This window comes from Stegostoma tigrinum, chromosome 12, assembly GCF_030684315.1.
Source record: "Stegostoma tigrinum isolate sSteTig4 chromosome 12, sSteTig4.hap1, whole genome shotgun sequence".
Lineage (NCBI taxonomy): Eukaryota > Metazoa > Chordata > Chondrichthyes > Orectolobiformes > Stegostomatidae > Stegostoma > Stegostoma tigrinum.
The window spans coordinates 45,226,481-45,254,400 of NC_081365.1; the positions used below are offsets into that span (position 1 = coordinate 45,226,481).

At 40.0% G+C, this 27,920-nt stretch overlaps 2 protein-coding genes and 1 long non-coding RNA gene across 3 annotated transcripts in view; 1 reads left to right on the forward strand and 2 right to left on the reverse strand.

Annotated features, from left to right (window-relative positions):
* Nucleotides 1–14,880, reverse strand: part of tspan7b (tetraspanin 7b) — a 90,274-nt gene extending 75,394 nt beyond the window's left edge. Inside the window, exon 1 of the mRNA XM_048540132.2 lies at nt 14,701–14,880. Within this exon, the coding sequence (XP_048396089.1) occupies nt 14,701–14,781 (81 nt within the window). The 5' untranslated portion in view covers nt 14,782–14,880. The remainder of the gene's footprint in view (nt 1–14,700) is intronic.
* Nucleotides 14,701–27,289, forward strand: LOC125456750 (uncharacterized). The gene is made up of 3 exons (XR_007248506.2): nt 14,701–15,067; nt 15,733–15,821; nt 26,441–27,289. It is a non-coding gene; the product is annotated as an uncharacterized LOC125456750 (long non-coding RNA).
* Nucleotides 19,538–27,920, reverse strand: part of otc (ornithine transcarbamylase) — a 67,081-nt gene continuing 58,698 nt past the window's right edge. The window contains exons 9-10 of the mRNA XM_048540131.2: nt 26,415–26,552; nt 19,538–23,137 (exon numbers count right to left, since the gene is read on the reverse strand). Of these exons, the coding sequence (XP_048396088.1) occupies nt 23,078–23,137; nt 26,415–26,552 (198 nt within the window). The 3' untranslated portion in view covers nt 19,538–23,077. The remainder of the gene's footprint in view (nt 23,138–26,414; nt 26,553–27,920) is intronic.

Consider the following 27,920-nt stretch of genomic DNA (forward strand, 5'->3'; position numbering starts at 1 on the left):
GTGCATACTCACCAGCCACCCTCTACAGTTTAACAAGATTTCCCCGTTCTTGAATTCCAACCCTCGAGTCATAAAACAATAAGATTCATTTACCTCCTTAATCATTGAAGCACCTGCATGGTAAGATTTAGCACCAGCTGCTTTTTTTTGTAATTGTCTCCACTTAAAATAATAGTCTACCCTTTTGACTCTGTCTGCCAAAATGCACGAGTTACACTTTACTACATTTAAATTCTTCTGCCAACCTTTAGTCCGGAAAAGGGATGGCAAGGCAGCTCCTATGGATCACAATATGTACTGGGTCATAACAAGACTACTAAACATATGAGTCTATTGTTTTTTTTCTGTTATTAAATATACAGGCAGAGATACATAGCATGAAAATGACCCCATCGGTCCAACTCGTGCATGCCAACCAGATATTGCAAAATTAATCTACTCCCATTTGCCAACATTTGGTCCACGTCCCTCTAAACCTTCCCAATGATGTACCCATCCAGATACTTATTAAATGTTGTAATTGTACCTGCCTCCATCATTTCCTTTGGCAGATTGTGTGAAAAAGTTCCCCTTCAGGACCCTTCTAAATCTTTCGCCTCTTGCCTTAAACATATGCCCTCTAGATTGGGACTGCTCCCACCCAGGGAAAAGACCTTGGCCCTCCATGCTGCTCAGGATTTGGTAAATCTCCATTAAAGGTCATCGTTCAGCTTCCAATGCTCCAGAGAAAAAAAAAGCCCAGCCTATTTCAAGTTTAACAATACTCTTCCTATAGCAGGGAGACCAGAATTGAACTCAGTATTTGAAAAGTGGCCTCACCAATGTCCTGAACAACTGAAATATGATGTCCAAACTCCTATACTCAAATGTTCTGACCAATGAAGGCAAGTGTCCTAAACACCTTCACCAACCTGTCCACCTTGGACTCTACTTTCAAGGAACCTGCACCTCCAGGTCTCTTGGTTTGGCAAAACTCCTTTGGGCCCTATCATTAACTGCCCTAGTTTGCCCTACCCAAATCAACATGTCACATCTATCTAAATTTAACTCCATTTGCCACTCCTTGGCCCATCTGATCAAGGTCCCATTGTACTCTGAGATTACCTTCTTCACTCTACACTGCACCACACATTTTGGTATCATCTGCAAACTGAGTAACCATACTTCCAATGTTCACATCGAAATCATGGATACAAATAACAAAAAGCAGTGGACCCTGCACCGATCCTTGTGGTACACTGCTGGTCACAGGCTTCCAGTCCAAATAACACCCCTCTACTGCCACCCTCTTTTTTCCTATCTTCGAGCCAATTTTATACGCAGTTGACTACCTCCATCCGGATCCCATGTGACCTAACCTTGCTAACCAGTCTACCATGCAGAGTCTTCTCGAACACCTTGCTGAAGTCACAATTTAGCAGGCACAGGAAGGCCCACTGGCAGCAGGATGTCAAATAACCTCATTAATGAGCACCTGAAAAATACTTGGTTGATCTTGTCAGTAGTGCTTGCGTGTCTCAAAAAATTAAGCAACTTAAATGCAAATATTCCTGAGCCCACCAGAACATAATGGTGGCTTGAGGATTTGGTGGGACCAAGGGGACTCTTGTGGTGCAGGGGTAGTGTCCCTACCTCTTAGCATGGAGGCCTAGGTTCAAGTCCTACTTGTCTCAGAGGTGTGTCACAACATCTCAGGGCAGATTGTTTAGAAAATATCTTCATGACAGTCAAATGGATCTCCCATTGTTCCCAATGCCACCAGGAAACTCTGTCCCTGGCCTATAAAGGGGAAGGAAGGGAGGAGGGTGGTTTGTTAGACTCATTCACATGCACTCCATACTGTTCAAGGGACTCAGCAACAATATGAGAGTGGAAGCTCATGGAAATCCTTTCCTCTGCCTTTGATAAGATCCCTTTCCCCTATTCCCTTGCCAGCAACTTCCTCTTGCTGCCATCCATTCCTCCTAGTTATGCCTAGCTCAAAAGGAGGATAGTTCTGGTTGTTGTCTCAGTTGAAGGAACGTTTTTTGAAAAGTTCCTCAGAGGCAGTGTCCTCTGCCTAAGCATCTTCAGCCAGTTCATCAATAGCTTTCTCCATCATAATGTCACTCATGTACTTACATGGGGATCCAGCAATGATGCGTGGTAAAAGGTCTCCAAGAATTACCAGCAGTAACCACTGCTCTAAGGTGCACTGTTGCCTGTTTGGAGGGGAGATTTCCACCATTCAGGGGTCTGGATCATGTGAGAGGCCCAACTTGCCTGATAGCAAATACATTGCTTTGCACCTCCTGGACAAACTGACATGGAGTTCACAAGCATCCAAACTCCTCCTTGTTGACTGAAATGCAAGGAACAGACCACAGTTCAGAATGCATTTCTGCGTACGGTCCTCTTTTAAAAGATGAGGCAATAGGACTGGGAATTAGTGTCAGGCTTTGCAGTGGCAAGACAATTAGTAGTGGGAGTACACATTATCACAATAATAGTTTCCCATTCAGTATAGATATAAATTCATTTCTTTTGCATTGATTTGCTAATCAGTGATTGAGCATAGTGAACGAACACAGTTAAACAAACTAGAGTTTTGCTGTAAAGTGACATGAAGTGAAGACTGATATTTAAAGTTCATTTTACACTTTTGTATTACATATCTGTATTACATACCTGCATTCAATATAGGTTGCAAATATTAATCCACTTGAAATAAAATAAAAATAAGATACAAATGTAGCACCATGTCCTAAGTATTTGCAATGTGGTCTTCAGAACATTTTAGACAAGTCGGTGCATTTGTATTTTGCAAGTTAATACTTCTATTTTATTAACCAGCAATTTTAATTTTCCATGGTATAAAACACATTTGAATAACATAAACACTATATTATCATCTGACTTCTACATTTATATCATTGATTAACTGGCAAGTTATTCTGTTCTATCTATTGTATTCTATTGTTCTATTCACAAGCACCTAGTGTCCTCCTGCAATGAAGAAACAAGGCAACCATCCACACAAGCTACAAAGTTCATTTGTTTCCTAGGCAGTGTATTGACAATCTTTATTTTGATGAACAATCCCACGTGCAACAAGCTGTCAAATAAAATAGTTCCAGCCCTATCACATGATGTCCAGTCCCAACTTCAAGTCATTTCCTTTTATAAGTCATCTTGACCTCGATATCAACAGTTAGTATCTGGTTCAGCTGGTGCTGAGCACATTTATAAATGTCGGTGGAATGTGGATGTTAGCTTATGTTGCAGAAGAAAAAAAAAGTGTTGTGTGCAAGTCACTTCCTACAACATGACTGTGGTTCCCTTCAGTCAGCAGATATAAGAAAGCAAAGCATACACGCTTGTTAGGAGACTGCTTCAGCATTGGAAAACAAGGCAAGTTAATGGAGTTGATAATTATTGGTGTCTGTGGATCAGTGCAGTGGTCTGGACCATTTACTCATGGATTCAATAATCTAACAGAGAACCATTTATCCAAGTTTGCCAATGCCACTGAGATTGGTGGCATTTTCAGCAGAGATGGTTGCATAAAATTACAGAGGCGGTAATAGATTAAGTGAGAGGGCAAAACTGTGACAGATCAATTTAAAAAAAAAGACAGATCCAAGGATTTTTAAAATGGTGAAAAATGACTTTGGACCTCCAAAGAGAATTATTAGCCTTTGCACAGATTATGAAAATATTGAACCTGGTACAAAAAGACAAATGAAGTGTCCATCTTTACAACTGGGAGATGAGAGTATAAAGGGGAGTACATGTTGCAACAGCAATACAAAAAACTGATTAGGCCCCAGCTGATGAACTATACAGAAGCCGTTCAGCTAGAGAAGAAAAATTAGGTCACATGTTCATGTAAATGATTTGCAAGAATTTATTTGTTATTTGTTCACAGGATGTGGTGCTGCTAGCTTGGTTAGCATTTATTGCTCAACTCTAATTGTCCAGGGGACAGTTATGAGTCAGTCACATTGGATTGATTACTAGTCCAGTGACAAAGACCCAGGTAATGTTCTGGGGATCTGGATTCAAATCCTGCCATGGTAGATAGTAGAATTTGAATTCAATAAAAATCTGCAATTAAGATTTTAATTATGACCATGAAACCATTGTCAATTGTCCAAAAAATCCATCTAGTTCACTAACGTCCTTTAAAAGGAAGGAAAGCTTGTTGTCATTATCTGTCTGGCCTCCATGTGAACTTGGACCCATAGCAATATGGTTAACTTTTAAACTGTTCTCTGGGCAATTAGAGATTGGCATTAAATACTGGCCTGGCTAGTGATGACTACATCCCATGAATGAATTAAAAAAAAATGCTGTCAGAGCCACATGAAGATGTCCGATTTCCCTCCAAAAAAGGATTACTGAACCAGACGAGTTTTTATGACAAACCGAGGTCACATGGTCATCATTCATCCAGCTTTCAATTCCCAGTTTTATTGAATTCAAGTGTCAACATCTGCCATGGTTAATTTTTTTTCATAGAATCCCTGCATCGTGGGGACAGACCCTTTGGTCCAACAAGTCCACACTGACCCTCAGAGCATCCTGCCCAGACTCATCCTCCCATCACCCACCTAATCTACACATCCCTCAGCATTATGGGCAATTTGGCATTGCCAGTCCACCTAGCCTGCACATCTTTGGTGAATGGGAGGAAACCAGAACACCCAGAGGAAACCCAAGCAGACATGGGGAGAATGTGTAAACTCCCAGCGGACAGTCGCACGATGGTGGAATCGAACCCAGGTTCCTGTGCTGCGAAGCAGCAGTGCTAACCATTGAACCACCGTGCTACCACATTTGAATCTATGTCTACAAAACTTTGGCCAGGGTTCTAGTTTACTAGTCCATTACCACTACACATTAATACTGAAGTGTGCTATAAGCACTACCAAAATGACAATGTTACATGGACTCTTGGAAGGAGAACAGCTTAGGATCTCTGTGGAATACGACCTCATATTAAAAGGTTTCCATTATGGATTCAGGAATAATCAAACTGAAGTAACTTGTACACAGTTGTCATCATGCAAAAGGCTATACTTTACTGAAGACAACAGCCTCCTATTGTTAGGCTTTGAGGAATGGGTTTCATCTATTGCATTAAACCAAGCAGGTCCCGTCAATCTCTACAATTAAACAGGATGATAGTAGAAATCTCACACAGTACAATGATCTGACTCCCTGCAAAACATGGCAGGCAAGAGTATGAACATGACTGCCTGTACAAGATAGTGGGCAGTGCAGTGGATTCGATTTGACTGTTTGTGTAACATTATGAGAAGCAATGTGAGAAAGTTGAGGGATCTGTGCAAGAGGGAATCTTGTGGCAAGGCAGAATCTACATTCAGTCGCAACAAGCGCTTCAGACCCAGTAAGAGATGCACACAAGTTTGTGTGAGCTAGAAACTCCATGGAATGATAACACTAGTCACACCCATATGGTCACAAATTTCATCTGGTCCTGATGATCTGTAGGAACAGTCCTGACTCTCAGTTCAGACAGGAAGTTTTTAATTTAAAATTTATGTCAAATATTCTTCCAGAGGACAACATGGGACATCTTAACATGGACAGATGATTTCCTAAATAATCAAAGAAAGAGTTGGGTAAAGGTGAGCATTTTCAGGAGAGCAACCTGTAGCTCGCGAAGTGGTCAAGGAATAGGGCCGGTCCATTATTATTCACAATATACACGAATGAGTTGAATGATCAAAATGAATACATTACTGCCGAGTTTGCAGATGACACAAGACCAGGTGGGAAGCTGAGCAGTGAGGATGACACAAAGTCTGCACAGGTGACAAGGACACCTCACAATGTAACTGCAATACATCTGCTATTTGGAAGATTTTCAAGGGGGGAATGGTTTCCCCATCATGGTCATGGGAAGAGGGCCATCAGGTGAGAGGGCCCTCTGGGTTAGGTTCATTCATCTCCTTTGGAGAAACAGAGCAGGCTAAAAAGACTATCTGTATTCTTCCTTTCTATGCCAGTCATGAATTTATATACCTCAATAAAGGTCATCCCTCTTTCTCCTATGTTCCAAGGAATAAAGTGCTATCTGCCATCCCACCACTTTGCTGCCCCAAATTGCCTGATATCAACAGTGGGACAGCCATTCTGATTGATTTACACAATGAGAAATCAGAGGGTTGGCCCAGTGGCTTGTTAATGAGGCCTGGTTGTTAAAAGCGCCATATCTTGCACTGTCACTTCCAGACGAACAAGCTGCTGGTGTTAAAATATTTCACAACGTAATGACAAACTCCGAGAATGCTAATGCTTATTCAAGGCTTTTCTGCCTTTAAGTCAAATAATGGGAGAAAGTTACATTAGATTAATTCTGACAGGCTCCAAATTCTCTTCTCAATGCTTCGATTGTTTGAAAGCCCCAACACCATTGCAAAAGCTCACGTCAGACTGACATGTAGTTGAAAAGCTTACCATCAGCGTGTTAAAAAATGATCATTAGCATGTGTGTGACCCTTATCCTGTGGCCTCTGCGGGAAATGGGTGAAAGTAGAAAACCAGCAAAGAAGGAATTGGAATCATTTGTGCTATTATGCTTCCACTGAACAGATTCTCCACGCAACACATTTACACGCTAACCAATATTTACTGATAGAGCTCAGACATGAAATAACAGCCATTTGGACTAGGCTTTGCAGCAATTATATCCCTGCAGGGATTCAATGTCTTTGAGAAGGAGGGAAAATTAAGAAAAGGGTCTGCAAGCATTGAATGAATTCATAAAGTGTTGTTTGGTTCTGGGTATACTTGTTTGCAATCAGTATTAGATACTTGCCAGGCTTAAATTCAAGTTTCACACACAAAGCCAAATTATTTTTAAAAATGCAGAAGACTTCAGGAAGGAATATATTTTGGTTAGATGAATAGCTATTAGCCACACTATCAGTATTGTTTTGCTCAGCGTCTGATTAAAATTACACGCATTTATCTGCTTGCTGAAGCTAAAATACGCTCAGATTTTTACAATTACATTCTATTTCTGTGCCAAAACTATTTCTTTATCTACATTTTAAAAATATGAATAGTAAATGGGAGTTAAAGTAGAAAAATTCTTCAGAAGCCACACTGTAAAGACTGTCGTAAGAATTATCGTATGTTTTTCGGATTGCAGGAACAATAATTGCACTTTGACACTTAACTTGCACACAAATAAAGGAAACAGCTTGTTTGTTACAGTTATGGAAAGGAGAACTTAAATGACTCAAATGCTTCATTTACAAATGAATGTATCAGCTGATGCTTATGTATAAGCATTTGTTCATGAAAATAATTTTTGACCAGAAACACTGCAGCAGAACATGTTGCTCATTAGATACACAGGTCTCTGAGCTTTTAAATGCTGGGGGTATGAGCTGAAAATGTCCCAGTGAGGCCAACAGAGATCAGACTTTTGCTGGTGCCCCAGGGACAGGTTGGAATGTGGGAGGGTCGGTAAAGTGCCGGTGGAAGACATTGAAATGAAATCCCAATGTCTTCTAACGCAATGCGATATTCCCAAAGATGGGCAGGCAGTGTACTGGCTTCTCCCTGACTGGAGGTGGGTGACCAATTAGTCCAATGGCTGCCATTTCACACTTCTACCAACACGTTTCTGATATTATAACAGCACTCACACAGGTACGTTGCAGCGACCTCCAACAACTTCTGCAGGGGAAGGGTTGGAGCATTCCTTCTCAGATGCCCGATATCCCAAATAGGGGCTGCTCAATAGCTGCCCCTAAAAATCTGATGCTAAGCCAGACCTGTGGGTAAAGTCAAGGTTTCAAACTTTTGATCATCAGGATCTGTCTGTCTGGCGCATTGGAAAAACAATTCTTCACTGCCTTTTGACAGTTCTTCAACCTGGAGAACCCTTCTCCCTTTGCTTGCAGCCTCAGCAGTCAGGTAATGCCCCTCTGTTAGGGTCTGTAACCTAGAGAGGCAGGGGACAGTGATTCAGGTGGCAGCCTGTTAACTCCAGTAAAATCTCCTTCATTACTCTCCTGGGGCAGGCTTGGAATCCACATTTGATCCCAGCAGTGGGATCCACTGTGTGCTTGGGAGGATGCAGGCCAGAGTGTCTGGAGATTTGGTCAACAATTGGACAAGCCGTCTTAACTCTTTAGCCAATGAGATGAAAGGATTATGAGGTAAGCAGAGGATGAATGGCGAAGGAGTTAGAATTGGAGTGAGTCAATTTAAATCTTACACAAAAAAATGTGAAAGAAAAAGATTAGATTGTCAGTGACAGAGATATGGGAGCTGCAAGAAAGCTTTAAAAATTAAAATATAAAAGTTTTGAAATCTCCTTAAACAACTAAAAACCTGCAGGAGTGGAACTTCACACTTATAATTATTCACCTTCTGTCCATGGGGTGATGATTAGTGATCATTAGATTTCCACCTCTGCACATTAAATCCTCTGTCAAAAGTTAAGCCTAGTAATTATTAACACAAAAGTTACTTTTTAAATGGATGTGATAAATGAATGATATTATTTCAATTAGCAATTATGTAGTGCTTTTAACATTTCATTAAGTACAGAAATGTTCCAATGAACTGTAGAATAAAGGGTCAACTGCATCTTCACTATAAGAGTAACTGGATGAATATGTGCAACTGAACATCAGATTACATGGATTGAGAGCTTATGTCTGAGTCTGTGCAGTACATCTTCTCTTACCATGTCTTGTAAATTGTTTTGTTAATAAAATGTGTTCAGTGTACATTGATAAGTGTATGTTAAGTGTATAATAACAAAATGAGTTCTTCATTAGAATATAGACAACACCTTTCCTCATGTTGACAGTTGGTGATCAGAGTCACAGAGCCAGATACAATTAAGAGCCTACGAAGAAACCCAGTAACAATGCAGTGCTCCAGGTACACCACAAGGCCAGTCCAACAATCTGAATTCAGAACTAAGTCAAATACCTGAAGAGAAGCTTGACAGCTCTAGAAACCAGCAAATGGTGAACTTCAAAACCTACACTGGCACTGACTCACAGAGATGCAAGACCCATGCAAAACCTGACAAAGCACTGAAGGCCCACAATGTAGAACACAGCATGCAACAAAAAAAACCTAAAAATCAGTCAGCCACAGTGAGTAGTAAACTTCTGCACACAGAAAAGCATAAGAATGCAGGTTGCCTCCGCTGCACAATGTCGAGGAGATTGCTGCACAAACAGAAAACAAAGGAAGCATTTTACTTCCCATAAATATATTTAAAATACTCTGAAGATGGAAAAGGCTACCTTAACTAAACCAACTACAGCCATGACTAGACATTGCATTGGCTACAACTGTGCCAAAGGCTCAGCAGACACTCTACTGCTTCAGGCCTCAAATACCAAACCAGACAAAAGTTGGGTCAATTCATTAATGCATTCGGTTGCCTGCAGGCCCGTGCCATTTTTGTAAGTCAACAAATGGCAGAAGAAATGACAATAGTGAATTAGTAATTAAAGCTTCCTATTTTAATGTAAAACAAACCCCATTATAGACTGGGAAAATTTTAAGTCGGCCTAACTGATAGCCAGGGAAATCACTGACTTTTATTTGAAGAATTTACATCAGCTCATGGATAACTGTTAATCTGGAAATATGAAAGTAGAGTTCATACAAAACTGCAATGTCATAGGGGCACAGGCTGAAGATCCACCAGAAATCTGCAGTCTAAAAAAATCTAATGCTATCTCCAAGCAGTTCAGTAGAGCTGGGTATCATCGTTATTTCTGAATTATCAGACTGCAGAAATGTCCTTCAATTAAACATTGGAAGACTGAAGACATTGTTGACACTGTCCACCCTGAATTGTGTTTGCAGCTATTGAGTCCATCACTCACCTTACCAACACTATTAATAAGCCAGTTCTATTGACCTAATACTCCCATGTTCACTGACATACACTGGTAACTGGACAAGAAATTCACAAAACAACTTGTAGTTAATGCCAATTCATGGGATGTCTGTTCCTCACTACAAGTTGCTGGACAGTTTGCTTAATAAGTGTTCCTTGATCAAAATTATCTTTTCCTTACAAAATTTGGCCTATTATAGCCAATTCTTTATACACGTGTTTGGTAATAAGTTTTCTTTTGCCAAAATAATCTAACTTGTGTGGATCATAAACCTATCGGGCCACAACGCCACTTCTGTACTGTATATTCCATGTAACCATAGACACCACACCTAAATGCACACACACAGCATTTGCTAACCCTGAGATAATGGGAACTGCAGATGCTGGAGAATTCCAACATTTGCTAACCCTGAGCCCTTTATGCGACTTCACCTAAAGAAGCAGCGGTCCAAAGCTCTTGATTTCAAATAAACCTGTCATACGACAACCTGGTGTCATGTGACTTCTGACCATGTGTGAACAAAGATTAGGGAGTCTCCCAATCTCTCATCATTAAGTCAGGTAATCAATCCTGGTTCAATGGAAAGTGCAGGAGGGCATGCCAGGAGCAACACCAAGCATATCTAAAACTGACATCTCATCATGGTCAAGCTATGACACAGGACTACTTGTTTACACAGCAAGTGACAGACAGAGCTCAGAAATCCCACAACCAACAGATTAGACCCAAGGTCTATAGTCTTGCCACATCCAGTTGTGAATTGTAGTGGATAATTAAACAACCAAAGGGGAGTCCTGAACATTAGGGTAACAGACAAAGATGAAGTATTTGTGCCTGCCCTCAGCCAGCAACTCTGAGTTGATGATTCATCGCAGTATTCTGAGGTCCCCAGCATCACAGGTGCCAGTCTTCAGCCAATTCAATGCACTCCATGTGATAACAAGAAATGACTAAAGAAACCGGATCCTGCAAAGGCTCTGGACCTTTAAAACATTCCAGCAACAGTACTGAAGATGTGAACTCCAGAAACAGCCAGCACTAAGTACGAATGTAACATATGTGTCTTCCAACACTATAGAAAAGTTTCCAGATGCACCATGTCGGAGGACAAATCTAATGAAGCCAGTCACTACCCGTTCAGTCTACTCCTGATCATCAGTAATCTGATGGAAGGGACTGTCAGTAGTGCTATCAAATTGTGTTTACAAACACATAACCTATTTACTGATGTTCAGTTTGGTTTTCATCACGGACACTCAGCTCCTTATCTCATTACAGACTTGGTTCAAACGCAGACAAAACAGCTGAATTCCAGAGGTAAAGTGAGAGTGACTACATCAAGACTGCAGTTGGCCAAGTGTAGTATTAAGAAGCTCAAGCAAAATTGAAGTCAATGAGAATCAGGGAGAACCTTTCCTCTGCTTTAAGAAATACCAAGCAGAAAGGTTGCGAGAGATCAATCATTTCAGCCCCAGGATATCACTGCATGAGTTCCTCTCGGTGGTGTCCTAGTGAACCAGTGGGCACAAATTAAAAATAAAGGGTCACTGCTCAGGTCTGAGATAAGGAGAAAATGTTTTTTACCCAGAGGGTTGTGAACTTTTGGAATTCTCTATCCCAGATGGCTAAGGAAGTTCAGCCTGAGTACGTTTACAGTACAGATTGATCAAATTCTCATTACCATTGGTAAACTGGGTTAAGTGGACAGTACAGGTAAAAGGCCTTGGTCATACTTAATAGCAAGACAGGTTCAATGGATTGAATGGCCTCCACTAGTTCTTACATCCAAATTCCTAAGAAACTCTTCTCTGGTCTACCTAGTGCCTGTCCAAAATCTACAAGGCACAATTCAGAAGTGCGATTGGAATAATCCCTACCTGCCAAATAGATGCAACTCTGATAGCAATCAAGAAGCTCAATACCATCCAGGACAATGCAGCCCACTTGAATGGCACCTGAATCAACATTTTTAACATTCACTTCCTTCACCACTGATCCATGTTGACAGCAGTGGGTACCATATACAAAATGCAATTCAACAACTCACCAAACACTCCTCCAATAACACCTTCCAAACCAGGAACTGTTCCCACACAAAAAAGGACAAAGACAGCTGGTGCATGGGAACTCCTAAACCAGAAATTTTCCCTCCAAACTACATACCATCCTGACTTGGAACAATATCGTTCCTTCACTATCTCTGGGTTAAACTCTTTTCCTAACTGTATCTTGGATGTTCCTACCACCAACTTCCCTCAGCCAAAAATGGACTGTGGCAGTCAAAGCAGCTCAATCATCACACTACCTTCTCCAAGGAAATGAGGAATGAGCTATAAATACTGGTTTAGGTGGTGGCTTCCACATCACGAGTAAATTTTAAATGTACCTTTAACACTGTTGCAGAAGCTTCTAAGGAATTTTATTATGACATAATCAGCCACAAACTGACATTGAGACAAGAAAGGAGAGGTTGTCATAAATTTTAAAAAACCTGGCCAGAGATATTACCAGAAACCATTGCTATACTGTGACCAGAGATGATGGGAACTGCAGATGCTGGAGAATCCAAGATAACAAAAAGTGTGAAGCTGGATGAACACAGCAGGCCAAGCAGCATCTCAGGAGCACAAAAGCTGACATTTCAGGCCTAGACCCTTCATCAGAGAGGGGGATGGGGAGAGGGTTCTACAATAAATAGAGAGAGAGGGAGTTGGACCGAAGATGGATAGAGAGAAGATAGGTGGAGAGGGGATAGGTCAGACCAGGGAGGATGGACAGGTCAAGGAGGCGGGATGAGGTTAGTAGGTAGGAAATGGAGGTGCGGCTAGAGGTGGGAGGAGGGGATAGGTGAGAGGAAGAACAGGTTAGGGAGGCAGGGTTGAGCTGGACTGGTTTTGTGATGCAGTGGGGGGAGGGGACAAGCTGGGTTGGCTTTGGGATGCAGTGGGGGAGGGGGAGATTTTGAAGCTTGTGAAGTCCACATTGATACCATTGGGCTGCAGGGTTCCCAAGTGGAATATGAGTTGCTGTTCCTGCAACCTTTGGGTGGCATCATTGTGGCACTGCAGGAGGCCCATGACGGGCATGTCGTCTAAGGAATGGGAGGGGGAGTTAAAATGGTTTGCAAGTGGGAGGTGCAGTTGTTTATTGCGAACCAATCGGAGGTGTTCTGCAAAGCGGTCCCCAAGCCTCCCCCTCTCTCCCTGTTTATTTCATAACCCTCTCCCCATCCCCCTCTTTGATGAAGGGTCTAGGCCCGAAACATCAACTTTTGTGCTCCTGAAATGCTGCTTGGCCTTCTCTGTTCATCCAGCTTCACACTTTGTTACCATTGCTATATTGTTTTACTTTGCAGTCCTATTTCACACAGAAGTGAGTTTTCATCCACACTTGCGTTCTGTCACCAAACTATCTTACTGACTTCTCAAAACAGTCTTGGTCAACATCCCTGCACCAGTTTAACCTGTTACCAAAACCATCCTGGAAGCCTCAGTTCCCTACTGATTCACTGTTAAGTGATCTTCTGGTGGAACAATCACTTTGCGGCATTTGTAAATTTGCACTCATTTGAATTCTGCTGCCAAAATCCTGGGGTGGACTGGCTCCCATTCATCCAACAACCCCATGCTTGCTGACTTACATTGGCTCCCACTCTAACGACACCTCATTCATAGAATGCTCATCATTATCTTCAAATGTCTCAATGACCTCGTCCTTCACCATGCCTAGAATTTTTCTGAGCCCTACAACCTTCCAAGATCTTTGGGGTCTTCCAAACCTCACCCATGGTGCATTCCTAGCTTTCAACACTGTACGCATCTAGCCACAAATCGCTGGAGCTCCCTTCGCACAGTTAACTTCCGACATCGTAATTGATAGCATGCAGCCACAATAGGCTTTAAGCATAATGATAACATGCTATATATAACAACATTTACTGGTCTGCTATTATCATGTTCAAGTCTCAAACTAAGATTTTAAAATAGGTTTTCCGGATCTTCAGTCGGATTACAGTAAATCCTTAGCAATGAAGCAAATATTTCTCCGGTAAAAGGAAGCTTTGGGGGAGATAAAGTAATTATTTAAACAAAAATAAGTTATTTCCGTTGCTTTAAAAAATCCACCTTCAAATGTAGCGTACAGGTTGAAAATACTGCAATCGAGTAACAAGTCGCCGTGCGAATCACTTCACGACTGCGTTCGTTCAAAAATACACCAGGAATTATTCAACAATGCGGCAGCACGGATTGCTTCATTCAATGTGGGAACTGTAGAATACACGTTTGTATCTAAAAAAGGTGAGAAATAAATCTCAAGGAATGCGAAGGCAACCGAATGGAAGTTGCTTTGAATCTTGAATCCGGACGGGGTTGGCGCACTATCAATGAAAATGTTAATTTACACAATAAATATTAAACAGAAATACCATGGCTTTATTCTGTGGGCGAATCATTCAAACAGCACAAACAAAGTTGCGGGAGGGGAGGGGGCGAGGTTCTCCGTGGGACTGATGATCTCTCATTTTTGCTGCAGTATTCTCGCCCGTCAGTGCGTCAGTATGAAAGACATGGTTCATTTTTGATTCTTGCCACTGTCTGCCTAAGATTTTGTAAATCGGGTCAAAGTGTTAAACATTTAGGCAGAGGGGACAAGGTTAAATGTGAAGAAGCGGCTCCAGTATTCTTGCTTTTCAATCTTCTATTTTTGTACCAAGCACCCGCCCGCAAAGCAAAAACACAGATACTGTTTTTCTTGGTCTCTTGTAATCAGGAATTAAAAATAGCAAATAATCTACCGCTCTTACCCAGAAAACGAAGCTGTAGATGATGAGGAGTGTTTTGAGACACGTTATCACCGGTTTAGTCTCCATTCGCCGCGATGCCATAATAATCTATGCGTTTACGCTCCAGCGGCTCTGCCGTGCCTCCTCCTCTCAGTGCCAGGAGACTGCAGCGCTCGAGTCATTCAGCGGCGGTGCTGCGTCACCGGACCAATCAACACCTCTCGTGACGTCAGCTCCGCAATGAGCCCTAAACGTCAACTCCAAGGAGCACGCGGCTGCAGCCGGAGAGGTTGCTTCGCTCTGTGGAGGAGCTGGTGTCAGCGAGGAGAGCGTCAGCTGTGAGCTCTGCGCTGAGGCCAGACGTTCGAAGCCGCCCCGGAGACTGAAAGTTGGTGCAGATGTAGCTTCTCATTTCCGCGTGTTTTATTGATGGGTAAACGGGAAAGAGTCGACGACCCTAAATTTGTGAATGATGCGTACGTTTGTGCAGAGATGCAATTGCGTAACGTTTCCAGCACAGAAACAGACAATTCTTGCCCGATTAGCTGGGATTTATATCCACAGGCGTGCCCTACCCTCATCTCAACCCAACAAACACAGCCTCGTACTTCTTCATATTCCAGCTTTCCTTGAAATTAACGTGGAAGGGGGAAGAGTCGTACTGATCGATTTTAATTTGACCTGAAACAAAATTAATGCCAAATAAACTCGAGGCAACATTAGCATTATTACAAACAAGCCATTAAATCGAAAAGATCGCAACCGTAATTATATGCTTATGGCTGAAGGTTCATGTCTCCTTAGCAGCCCGTTACTGGTAATGGATAGAGGTAGAAGGCGAATGGGATTCACATCGGCTTGTTACACTTCATTTTATACGTACAAGTTAAAATTTGTAGGGTGGCCTCCGAAAGAGAAGCACGTAAATAAGATGCTGCTAAATGTTTGAGGATTGCGCAGCTATTTATTTCAGAATGGTTCAAAATGTAGCCGAAAACCTTTCATCTTTGCCTCGTTCCCGAACAGTAACAGCAATCATGTTTTTATTTCCAGACATTTGCCTGGAACTTTCTGGGGATGAAGTTGGGGTTAGGAATGAGCATGCTGGTACACGATGTCCGGTCACTGCTGAATGAAGCAGGGTGGGTATTCACGTTCAGAAACCTTTTGTTCAATCTCCTTTCGCTGCTCAGTTAGAGTCACCACCCCTCCCGCGCTCTGCCACTGTGCCATGGGTACGGTTTCTCATTCACAGAGGGATGAGATTTAATTTCCTCACAATAATTGTTTGAAGCGCCGAAACATTAATTCAATTGAAAAACATGTTATTTGTGGAATCCATTTTTTTCTTAGTCGACGTTAATATGTTCACCCCACGTGTATATCTCTGAGATCTGTTGCAGTATTTTTCGGTTGTATTCCTGTTTCTATTTGCCACTTTGTATGCTCATCCTTGTCCCATGCGACCTCCCCCAGAACATCAGTCCTCTTGATACCTTTCCTCATTCTTATCAAATTCCCACCCTCAACCGAGGTGGTTGAAACTGACGTTGGTTGGGGCGAAAATGGATTTCACGTAATTTCAGGAATTAACCTGTTTCTGCAGTAAACTGCATAGCTGTGCACTAACGAGGCGTGAACCTGTTAAAGGTTTTGCAGCCTTCCGTTGTGATAACGCCGAAACCACTGGCAAAGACGTGGATCGATGTATGTTTAAATCGCCAGGAAGTTTGTAAGAACAGCCCAGTGACAGCTATTATTATTCTACTGTAAGTCTGCCCCTGTAGTGTGAGGAAACAGGCTAACTCACTACTTGCTTATAAACTGTGTCGCTTCTGTTCTCCACTGCCAAACCTAGAATATTGGTTATCTCTTCCCCCATACGTGCAGCTCGACCAGCCTGCATCTCCGCAAGTTATCGTTTTGATTTCAAAAATCCAATGTCTGAGTTCAGAGATAATGTGGACTGCAGAAGCTGGAGAATCCAAGATAATAAAATGTGAGGCTGGATGAACACAGCAGGCCAAGCAGCATCTCAGGAGCACAAAAGCTGACGTTTCAGGCCTAGACCCTTCATCAGCCCGAAACGTCAGCTTTTGTGCTCCTGAGATGCTGCTTGGCCTGCTGTGTTCATCCAGCTTCACACTTCAATATCTGAGTTGATTTTTTTTCAGTTTCAAACCAGCATCTGCCTGCAGGAAATCGACCACGTGGAAATTGTGGTATTGACCACCTGGCACAGGTTTATGCCACTACTTGTGTCCTCAACCAGTTATTCTGCGAGCTGTATGCTTAATTCATATTTAGGATAACGTGGTGTAAAGCTGGATGAACACAGCAGGCCAAGCAGCATCAGAGGAGCAGGAAAGTTTGATGTTTCGGGTCGAGATCCTTCTGCTTAATTCATATGCCGTGTTCGTCAACAAAATGTGATTCTAGAATAAAAATGTCTTTAAATATTGATGCTTCAAATAATAATTCAACTTAGATGTTTAGATATTGAAACCTCTCAAGATGAAATCTATGTTTGGATGCTGAAACTGTATTTGATTTGTTAGAAAGAAATCAAAAAGCTATAATCCTCCTGTAAATTCAATCGGCCTTAATAAAACTCAAACTCTATGATCACTGAATTTTTCACTTGCTCACTACTTAGATATGCATTTCTGAGAAAGGCCAGCCACATTAAACGCTATTTATGTTCCCGCACAGATTCTACCAGATCTGCTGAGTATTCCCAGCATTTGCTGAGACCCGATTGCGCCACACCAGCAACCAATTTAAGAATAATTAGTCCCAAACAAGTCACATCAACCGAAAACATTAATTTTGTTTCTTTCCCAACAGATGTGCCAGAGCCGCTGAGTTTCTCAACAGGCTCTGTCGTAAGGTTACTTGCTGTAGATGACGCATATTTATATACAAAGACCCTGTTCTTTGCAAAATTACTACAGGACAATGAATAAAGTTGCCGATCAACATCTTTTTTTCTGGTAATATAAATTGTAATTGAAATTTGGCATTCTAATTGGTTTGATGTGTGCAAGATGTAAAGCTTTGGTAATGTCTTACGTTTCACCTATTTTCTATATTTATTTCTGATTTCCCACGTCCGGGAGTTTTTGCATTTGTTATCCAAGCCCTGAGGTCTTAAACGCTTAATTTTTATTAGTTCCTGAGACGTGCGATCTTCACGTCTGACGTAGAGGTAAGGTAATGTGTTTTCATTTCTGCTGTATCATGTGGAATTTGTTTCATTTCAGAACACCACATTTTTATACGGGACTATTTCTTCTGATAATGTTCCATGCATGTAACAAACAAATTAGTTTTTTTGTCCATTCCAATAAGTCCCTGTCATTTTTCCGTATTTTGGAGAAGCACCTGACCAAATTGAGAACCCAATGTATTTTAACCATCCTACTGTAGTTATCTAACATGTGGCCAGGTGATAAATCGATTTTTTGGGTCTTTTCCCCATTTGATGAAACCAGCCTGAAACAAGCCTTAGATGCAAAGGACGACAGGGCAGGGCCTCTCTGGTCCTATTTTCAAAGTTCCATGAGGCACCCTGGTGACCAGAAGTTAGGATTGCACAGCGTCTGTAGATTAATCACAGGTTGTACATAATTGCTTTTGCAGGGAACATACTTTTAACCTGATTTTACAATCATTACTTTAAAACAAATTTTAGATTGAATAACTTTTACTTTAGAGATGGTGTCCCTAATTTTGTGGGAAAATTATAGATTTTTTTGGTTTTGTTCAAAATTCAGCTTCAGAAACTTGTAACAGAGATCAAGAGCACAGATCTAGATCCAGCAATGCAGTGGAAAAGTACAATTGGCAAAATACATCAAAATGGGAAAAAAATTTACATTTTTAACAAGTAGTACAATTTGTATTCAGACTGATATTCCAAAGAGGTTGAAAGTGTTATCTGTCAGAACTTATGGAACGTTATTTAAACATGATTATTGCCATCCTATCTTTACTGTGTGAGCTAGGGCACCGGTTCACCCCAGAAACTTAAAAAAAACTTGATTGAAAAATATGTTGATGAAAAAAGAATTATGTAGTCCAAATCAAATAATTTGAAGTGTATTACATATGTATTGTGTTTTTCATAAATGCATATTGCGTAGATATTATTACTGATAGACAAGATATATTGTAAAGGCTTTCTCTCAATGCTGCATACTGATGCTTGTGCCAAAGTGCACACCTTTATGGATTTGAAGCTGCTTCAACAGTCCTGTCAAATCGTCTTAAGTTTGTGGTTATATTTATAGGTAACTTGTAAAGGAGACATTAAGCAAACACTGGGAAACCAGATTCTGTTATCAAGTGGAGTATACTACCATTCATTCCTGCATCTTTAACAACTTCCAAGGGTCACAAACATTCCCACAGTAATTATACTTTCACCGCTTTTATAAACAAAAGCTGTTGTCAGTGGGAATGTATGGGAACCTCAGCAGAGTTCACAAAGGCTAAATGGTTTCTATGGGAACAAGTGAACGTACAAGCTGTGAAAGCAAATATGTATAAAATCATAAGGGCTTTTGTTTTGCATAAGACTCCTTCAATCATCACAAAATTAAATGTTTTATGTCCATTGAAAGATGGAAACAGAAAAATATGGGTTGTTTTGTAATTACAATTTTAAGTGAAATGCCAGTGGGTACGACATGGACACGTTTACTCTTCCTAAGTAACACTAGTATGTGTATAATTAGTTTTATTTTGAAATCAGTATTAATTATTTAAATGAGTTTAATTTTACATTCCCGCTAGATCAGTAAAAATTGACTGGAAGAAATTAACAAAACAGAAAACGTGGGAATCACAGCATGTCTGAAAGCACCTTGAAATTTTATTGAGTGAAAGTTCTTCATCAGAATTGTTCCAGGTGTATGTATGCTTACAAAAAATGTTGACTCATCCAATTCATTGCAACATTACTTCAAATTTGCCTTCAGGCTCCTATGGATTTTGGAATATCCTTTTTAGATGAAGAATTCACCAGTATTGATGGATATTTACAAATGACAGAAATAATCTACTGCAGTCTTGTTTTTCCATTTATTTATCTTCTTTTTGACTTTCACATTATTGTAAGATAGCATTTTACACTTATCCATTCTTCAGATTCATCAACTCCAATCCTCCTTCACAGATGAATAAAATGACATTCTAATTATTCATCTGGTATTTTCCTCTGTCTCTTTGAGACAACACTTCCTAGGTAATTGAGCATCATCCTAAACAGTGTCCTGCGATACCAGAGAAGCACAACATTCTGGTATTGGCCTGCCAGGTCGAATTAGCTCAGATCTCCCTTTGCAATGTGTGGAGACAATTTGTATTTCCCAAAGTGAATTGTCACAATCCAACAAGCCTGAAGTTTAAACAAAAATTCCAGTGTTTAACTCTTGATAGGCATAATGCAGTACCAAATTCTTGGCTTGAGCAAAACAACTCACCATAAAATATGAGTGTACTATTACCATCTTCTTCAGCATTGCATGCATACAACCATACAAGAACAGAAATGTTAGCAGTTAAGAATCAGGGCCTTCAAAAAGAACTGAAGTATCCCGAAATTCTTAACATAGGTCTGGGTACAGCCTTCTGAGACAGGGACATGATGGCCAAGTGGTATTAGTGCAGGACTGTTAATCCAGAGACCCAGATAACGTGCTGGGGACCCAGGTTTGAATCCCACCATGGCAGATAGTGAAATTTGAATTCAATAAATATCTGGAATTAAGAATCTAATAATGACCATGAATTGATTGTTGGAAAAACACATCTGGTTCACTAACGTCCTTTAGGGAAGGAAAATGTCATCCTTAGCTGATCAGATCTACATGTGACTCTAGACCCACAATGAGTTTAACTCTGAACCAACCTCTGAGCAATTAGGTATGGGCAATAAATGTTGCCTTGCCAGCGCACCCTCATCATGTTAAGAATAACAGGGAAAACAAATCCAGTATTGATAGATACTGAACTCTGGTAATATATGACAAGCTGGTATAGGAAAATAGCCATGTTGATGTTCTGAATCTCTCAGTCAAATGTTGCACACTAGTTTAACCTATCATCACCTGATTAATCCACATACAAGTATGTACTGCAATGTGCTCCCCTTCCAATGTAGGCCAGTGCTCTTCCATCCCATAACATATTTCTACATGGCCAAAGGGTGAGGTCTTAAAAGGGCTGTTCATAGTAAAAGTTAACAGAGAAAATGTGTATCAGCAAGGAAGTGTTATTGCTGATGAGGCATAGGAATGGGGACTGAGAACTAATCTTGGGTCTGAAGAGTGGAGGATGTGTGCAGGATTAAATGTGATTCTAGACAGACCAAATAAAACCCTTCTGCTGGAAGCTGAAAAATCCAAACCATGGCGGTCTGTCTTGACAACCTGTATACCAGAGGTTTAACCTACACTCATACCTTATCTCCAGCAACAATAAAGATTAGGACATCCCTCTGTTCACCTTAGTGCAGTTGCAAAGAATATCTCTACTTCAGCAATCTCATCAAGTCCATGCTCTTGCACAAAACCTATGCTGTCTTGACCCCAGTATATTTTTCATTAGCTGATCCTTCCAGTTCATTGTTGCTAGCTACATCTTCAACCACAATGGTCCTGCCTTGCCAGTTCCCTCCAGAAGCATGGCCAAGCACGGCTTTCTACTAAGCCGTCCAATAGGCTCTTCTTTTACCCACTCATCATTCATTACCCAGCAAAGCACTTAGACAATGCAAGTTGTTTCTATTGTTTAATTAAAGCTGATCAGAATTGCTTTAGAGATAGTAGGAACTACAGATGCTAGAGAATCTGTGATAACAAGGTGCAGAGCTGGATGAACGTAGCAGGCCAAGCAGCATTAGAGGAGCAAGTAAGCTGACGTTTTGGGCATTAACCCTTCTTCAGAAAATTTTTCTGAATAAGTGTCCAGGCCCAAAACATCAGCTTTCCTGCTCCTCTGATGCTGCTTGGCCTGCAGTGTTCATCCAGCTCTACACCTTGTTATCCATGACCAGAATTGCTTGCTATTTTTATGAATTAACAATTGGAACAGACATGTCTTAGAATGTTCTATTTGATACTTTTGAATTCTTGTCCAGAATCATCATATCAAATGGTAGAAACACAATACAATCAGCCATTACCTAATATGATGAATGCAATGTTCTAGATCCTTAGACATTCAGCAAAATAATACAGTCCATCAAAGTGCCAAAAGTGAAAAAATGATAGTTACGAAAACCTGAATCCCAAAAGATGAATAGAAAGCTTTTGAGCCAGTACTTTAGCAGTTAACATCCAAGACACCACAAGCAGGTTGAACAACATGGTGAATCAGTGGCTGACAATGTAAGGTTAGTTCTTTTTTAATTACTTTTGAGAAATAGACATGGTGGATTTTATGATTACACTTTCCCAGCCTTTGGAAATTGTACATCTTTTCAATCCATTAACATTAGTGAATGGAAAACCATGGATGTTGCACACCATTTTAGTATGGATGACTTGAGTGGGCAAGGCTCCCTGCTAAGAACTTGCAATTGGAAAATTCACCCCTGTGGATCCATGTGAATGTAACTAATGCTGACTCTATTGACTGATACTGACTGTAAAGTCATGCTATCAGAGAGAATGTCATACATAAAATATACATTTCCATTCTGCTTCTAATTAATAATTCTCATGAATAAATGTGAATAAAATGATCATGACATGATAATCTAACTCAGCAGCTTGTTTCCATTTTATATCCCTATACCCTTTAATCCTTTTTGACCTCAGAACTATATCTAACTCCTTCTTGGAAACATCAAATATTTTGGCTTCAACCGTTTTTTTGCAGCATAAATTTCCACAATCTCATCACTCTCTGGGTAAATTGTTCCCCATTCTCATTCGTGAGTGGCGTGGCCCATATCCTTAGACAGTATCCCTTAACAGATTTAACTGACTGTATCTCAATGAGATGATGAGATGGTTCACTAAATGTTTCTCTACTCTAAACAATACATGCTGACAAAATATACATAACTAGGTCAAAGAATTGTACAGTTACATGTTCACTGGCTTTTTTTATTATCTTTAGGCTTGTATTGTGGATGTTGAGTAGGACAGGATGTAGACTGATAACATGAGATGCTTGGACATCATATTTGTATTTCTTCATCGATCAAAAGGGTCTCTTGTGAACTATTAATTTCTTCTTGATTACTGCTAATTAGCCATGCCGTCATCATTGTGTAGTGAAATGTTGTAATACAATTATAGAAAAACAAATTGTTGAGTTAAAACATTTCTGGAAGCTTTTCGTATTATCCTTTCATTGCATCTTGACATTGGCTGGATGAAAGGATTCAGAATTTTGGCTTGGAGCTCTTTGGCGTATAATCCGTTAGCATGCTTACCATTGCACCCTGTTTAAAGAAAACACAAACAAGAGGTAATTCATGTTAAAACCATAAAAAAAATTTCAGTAGTACAATGCTGGATTCCTGTGGAGTCATCTACATGAATCTGTTGCTGACACGAGCTAATATTTTTAGCACTAGGAGTCTGTTAGGATGGTAAGGTGCCATACAAGTATTAAAAAAAACTAGCTAGATCCATTGCAGACGACATACCCGACTGGGATTCCAATAGGTATCCAACACATGCACATGTACTTTCTGTTTGCAGATAACGGGGCCTTGTGGATTAATATAGGTAGCTTCCAGTGCGCACACATGTGCAGCATTGCATGCCCAACAGCCAATCTTCCCAGATGGAAAGAACATTATTACATATTGCAACTTGCTTCCAATTTAACAAAATAGGCGACAGTCTATCTCTGGTTCATTCCTAACAGCAATGTCTTGAGCAATCAGACTCAACCTGCCTGGTGAAATTTAAACAAACCTTGGTGGTTAACTGTTAGCCATCATCTAACTGATGCATCTAACAACCAGGGTCCACATGCCAACCGATCAGTACTCTCTTCTCAAATGGTATAAAATGTTGTTTTCCTTTATGTTGGGATACTTGCCTGCAATGACTGTAAAATGAACAACATGAACTAAAAGTACCTTTTTTTTCAAGCAATACTCAAATTCTGTACAATCAAATGACTATTCATAATTTCATTTCTTCATTTTCAGCATTATCATTACTGAAACTTTGCATTTATATATTGCCTGTAACATAATTAACATTATAAATCCTATAAAAGCAGCAAAATGTCTGATGGATCTTCACAGGAACATGATCGATATTAAAACAGGTGACCAGAAATTTTGCTAAACTGGTGGGATTTCAGGACCTTTTGGAAGGAGGATGGTGGTATTGAAGCCAAGAGGTATAAAGCAGAAAATACACTGCTCAGATATGAGACAGTTGAAGGAATGATCATCACTTATGCGGTGAAATAAATCAGGGATGTACAAAAAAGACTGAATTGGAGGAACACAGTTCTGCTATGTTATAGCACGAAAGGAAATTATAAAGATAGACAGATGCACTAGCATGGAAATTGAGGGAACAAAATGGAGACAGCCATTTTACGGCATGGTACTTCATTAAATAATTAAATGGGAAGGGAAACTCCTGTTTGTGAGCACAACTTGAGTAATCAGTTCTGAAGGGTCACAGGACTCGAAATGTTAGCTCTGATTTCTCTCCACATATGCTGCCAGACCTGTTGAGATTTTCCAGCAATTTCTGTTTTTGTTTGAGTAATTTTAAGTTGTTTATACTTAACCTTTTTCATTGAGGTTTTAGTTTATTCTCAAATACAGAAAAAAAAACATGAAATTAACTGTATTGAATGCAAATTGGGAGGCAATGGACTAGTGGTATTATTGCTGGACTGTTAATCCAGAGACGCAGGTAACGTTCTGGGACTCAGGTTTGATACCCACTATGACAGATGGTGAAATTTAAATTCAATAAATATCTGGAATTAAGAGTCTGATGATAACCACGAATTCATTGTCAATTGTCAGAAAACCCCATCTGGTTCATTAATGTCCTTTAGGGAAGGAAACTACCATCCATACCTGGTCTGGCCTACATGTCACTCCAGAACCCAGAGCAATGTGCTGACTCTTAACTGCCCTCTGGGCAATTGGGGATGGGCAATAAATCTTGCCTCACAAACAACGCCCTCATCCCGTGAATGATTAAAGAAATAAAACTGAATAGTTTGGGAAAGGACAAGTTGTATAATGCTAAAATGAACTGGCAGGCATCATTTGTTCCATTGTCGGAATCTGCTCTCCCATGGAACTCCATTGAACTATTCTTTGTGGCAAAGGTTATTGAATTGTTTTAAATGGTTGATGGTTCAGAGTGGATGATGTGCTTCCTAGGTCAATGCAGAAAGCAGTTGCATGAATAACAAAACACTTAATTGAATCAACAATCGTGCCATCAGATTTAGCCTTAATTTTGTAATTAATTCTCCTTCTGTGATTAACAGATTTAACCCTAAAATCAGAAAGCTTGTCTAAAATGTACAAGCTTAAAGGGTTTGAACATGTATTTTTCCTTATATTAGTAACTCTTGGAGTTTCCAGCTTGACAAAAGTTGTTGCATTTTTGTGTTGCATGAGAGGAGCAGGAGACATGTTGCAGTTCTTTCCTAATATTACAATTATTTAAAACATTTTAAATATTAGTTGTAGTATTTATGAATCTACTATAGATTAGACTCATAGCTGCTGAATCAAATAAAGTTTCAGACTCCTGGTGCTAAAAGTTGTGTGCCAATAAAGAATGCTGAATTAAAATTCCACTGCTATTAGCACACCTACAATTCTCTTAAGCTTCCATTTCACGGAAAATAGTTGTTTGATGCTTGTATCTGCTGTAGTTCCGAGTGATGAAATAATATGGACAAACTGTGTACTGGCCTGTGCTTCTGACTTTGTGCCTATGTACCTTAAAGCATAATTGAACATCTGGACATCTATTTTGAATTGCTGCTATGAATATTTAATGTTATGAAACAATTATATCTCTTGTTGTGTAGCTTCCTAATTTTAGAAATGTAAAAGAAGTCCGACGAACAGTCATTTTATAAAGTATAAAATTAAATTTTAATAACATGATATTGCATGGTTACAATTCCACTGCAACTGGTGCAAAGCCCATGATCTATGTAGCTAGCTGTTAGAGGTGATCACACACCATATGCCAAATTTTGAATCACTCCCAGGTTGGCAACTTCAAAGCAATTAAGGCACAACTTGTGAAAACTAAACTGAGTTAATCTAGAAACTGCAACATAAATGATCCATTAAATAAAACTAGGATTCGTAATCAAATGGAACACATTTGATCTGTTAAATATTACAATTATAAATCAGCTTGTATAAACTAACTGCACAGACTGATAGGCAAATGGATGATAGCAGTAAGTTTTTAAAAAATCACATTGGAAGAAAAGTAACCTTATTTTAGCTCATTACATGATAATGTATTTCCAAAATGTAATGATTTTCACTATATTCAGCAATGTACGGTTCACAGAGTCATACAGCATGGAAACAGACCCTTTGGCCCGAACAGTTCATGCTGAACATAATCCCAAACTTCATGTTCTTGTATGTGCTTAGAAATATTTCAAGAAGCTTTACTGTTTGACCATGGTGACTTCTGTTCTTATTACAACTGTAGCTTTCACAAGTTATACATCCAATCTTCTCATTTTCTTACCATAATTGTCCATTTTCTATTTTCAGCTTCTTGGAAGACCAGAGAGTTTGTGGCATAAAATACTTCATCATCAACTTCTTCTGGTTTTCGTGGCAAACAATGCAGGAACACCCAATTAGGTGCAGCATACTGTCCAGTCTGTAATAACATAAAAAGCATAAGTTATTGAATACACCCATCCAGTTTTAATGCGAATGTGTTTCAACTTTTGCCCACTTTCTACGGACAGCTTCCAACAAGAAAATGACACTACAACGAGCCATACCCACTGAAGTTAGTTATATAAGAAAAGCACTGCTTATAATGTATTAAGCTGGTTTGGGCAGCAACCGTTCAGAATTGCCATTGTACATAGCAATTGAAATAACTTAGTGAAAATGCTATAAAAGGCTTTGAATGACAAACTGTTTATGAAACCACTTGAGCCCTTTGTTGGATTAAGGCTGCCAGTCCCAAAACCTCTTATAAGAGGTAGTTCAAGGCAGGCCATTCCTAAACAAAATGCTACAGAATGTTACAGAGATAGTAGGAACTGCCGATGTTTCAAACTTCCCTGCTCCTCTGATGCTGCTTGGCCTGCTGTGTTCATCCAGCTTCACACCATGCTACAGAATGTGCTCTTTAACCCTTATAGACACTACATTGCTTTAGTAGATTCCTCACTTTCTAAAATAAACACTATATGCAGTTATACACACCAGCTAGCAGAGTATTTTCATTGTTATAACCAGGAGCTAAGAAGTCATACTCTGCTTATAAAAAGCAAATTACATTACCACCACAGTGGCCAACATCAGTGATTTTGACTGTTTTTAAGTACTGTATCCACAATGCTCTTACTTATAAGCATTAAATAAATATTGAATACACTTGCCAACTCCAATTTTTGCCATATTTCTTTTGAGGTTAATAATGCAAAATGGTTTATGGTTCCAAAGGTTAGTTTACCAATATCAAATGGCTACTTATCACATACAAACTTGAATAAATAATGTATTATTTGGTAATCAGCAACTTCCACACACCTTTCTCTCAATTTAATTGTGTAGTATGTTTCACATTTCACAACAATATTCTTTTTCACCTTTGTATGTTACGACAGGAAAGCTCTTGAATGCAGGAGGATGAATGAAGGAAAATGCTGATCCTTATTGCAAAACTGACTAATGCAAAGGGTAAAATGCAGCCCAGGAACTCAACATGGTATTTTTTTTGAGATGAAGTACGAAGGTGGGCCTAAAAGCTAGAAGTATTTCCAGTGGGTTGTGTCTCCTTGCTTGATTATGTTCCTGTCAGCTCATTACATATTACAAATGCCAAAGCTTATGGGTAGGAAGTTACCCCCTTCACTGGATCCTTCGAGGCTCCAACACTGCAGCATTAATATTTTACAGGTACTTGGGCAGCATCTGCAATCCAGGAGTATCATTCGACCTTTTCTCATCACCCCAACAACTCCTGGCAATGTCAAAGACCAGGCAAAAAGTAACAGCGCTCTTTCGTAAC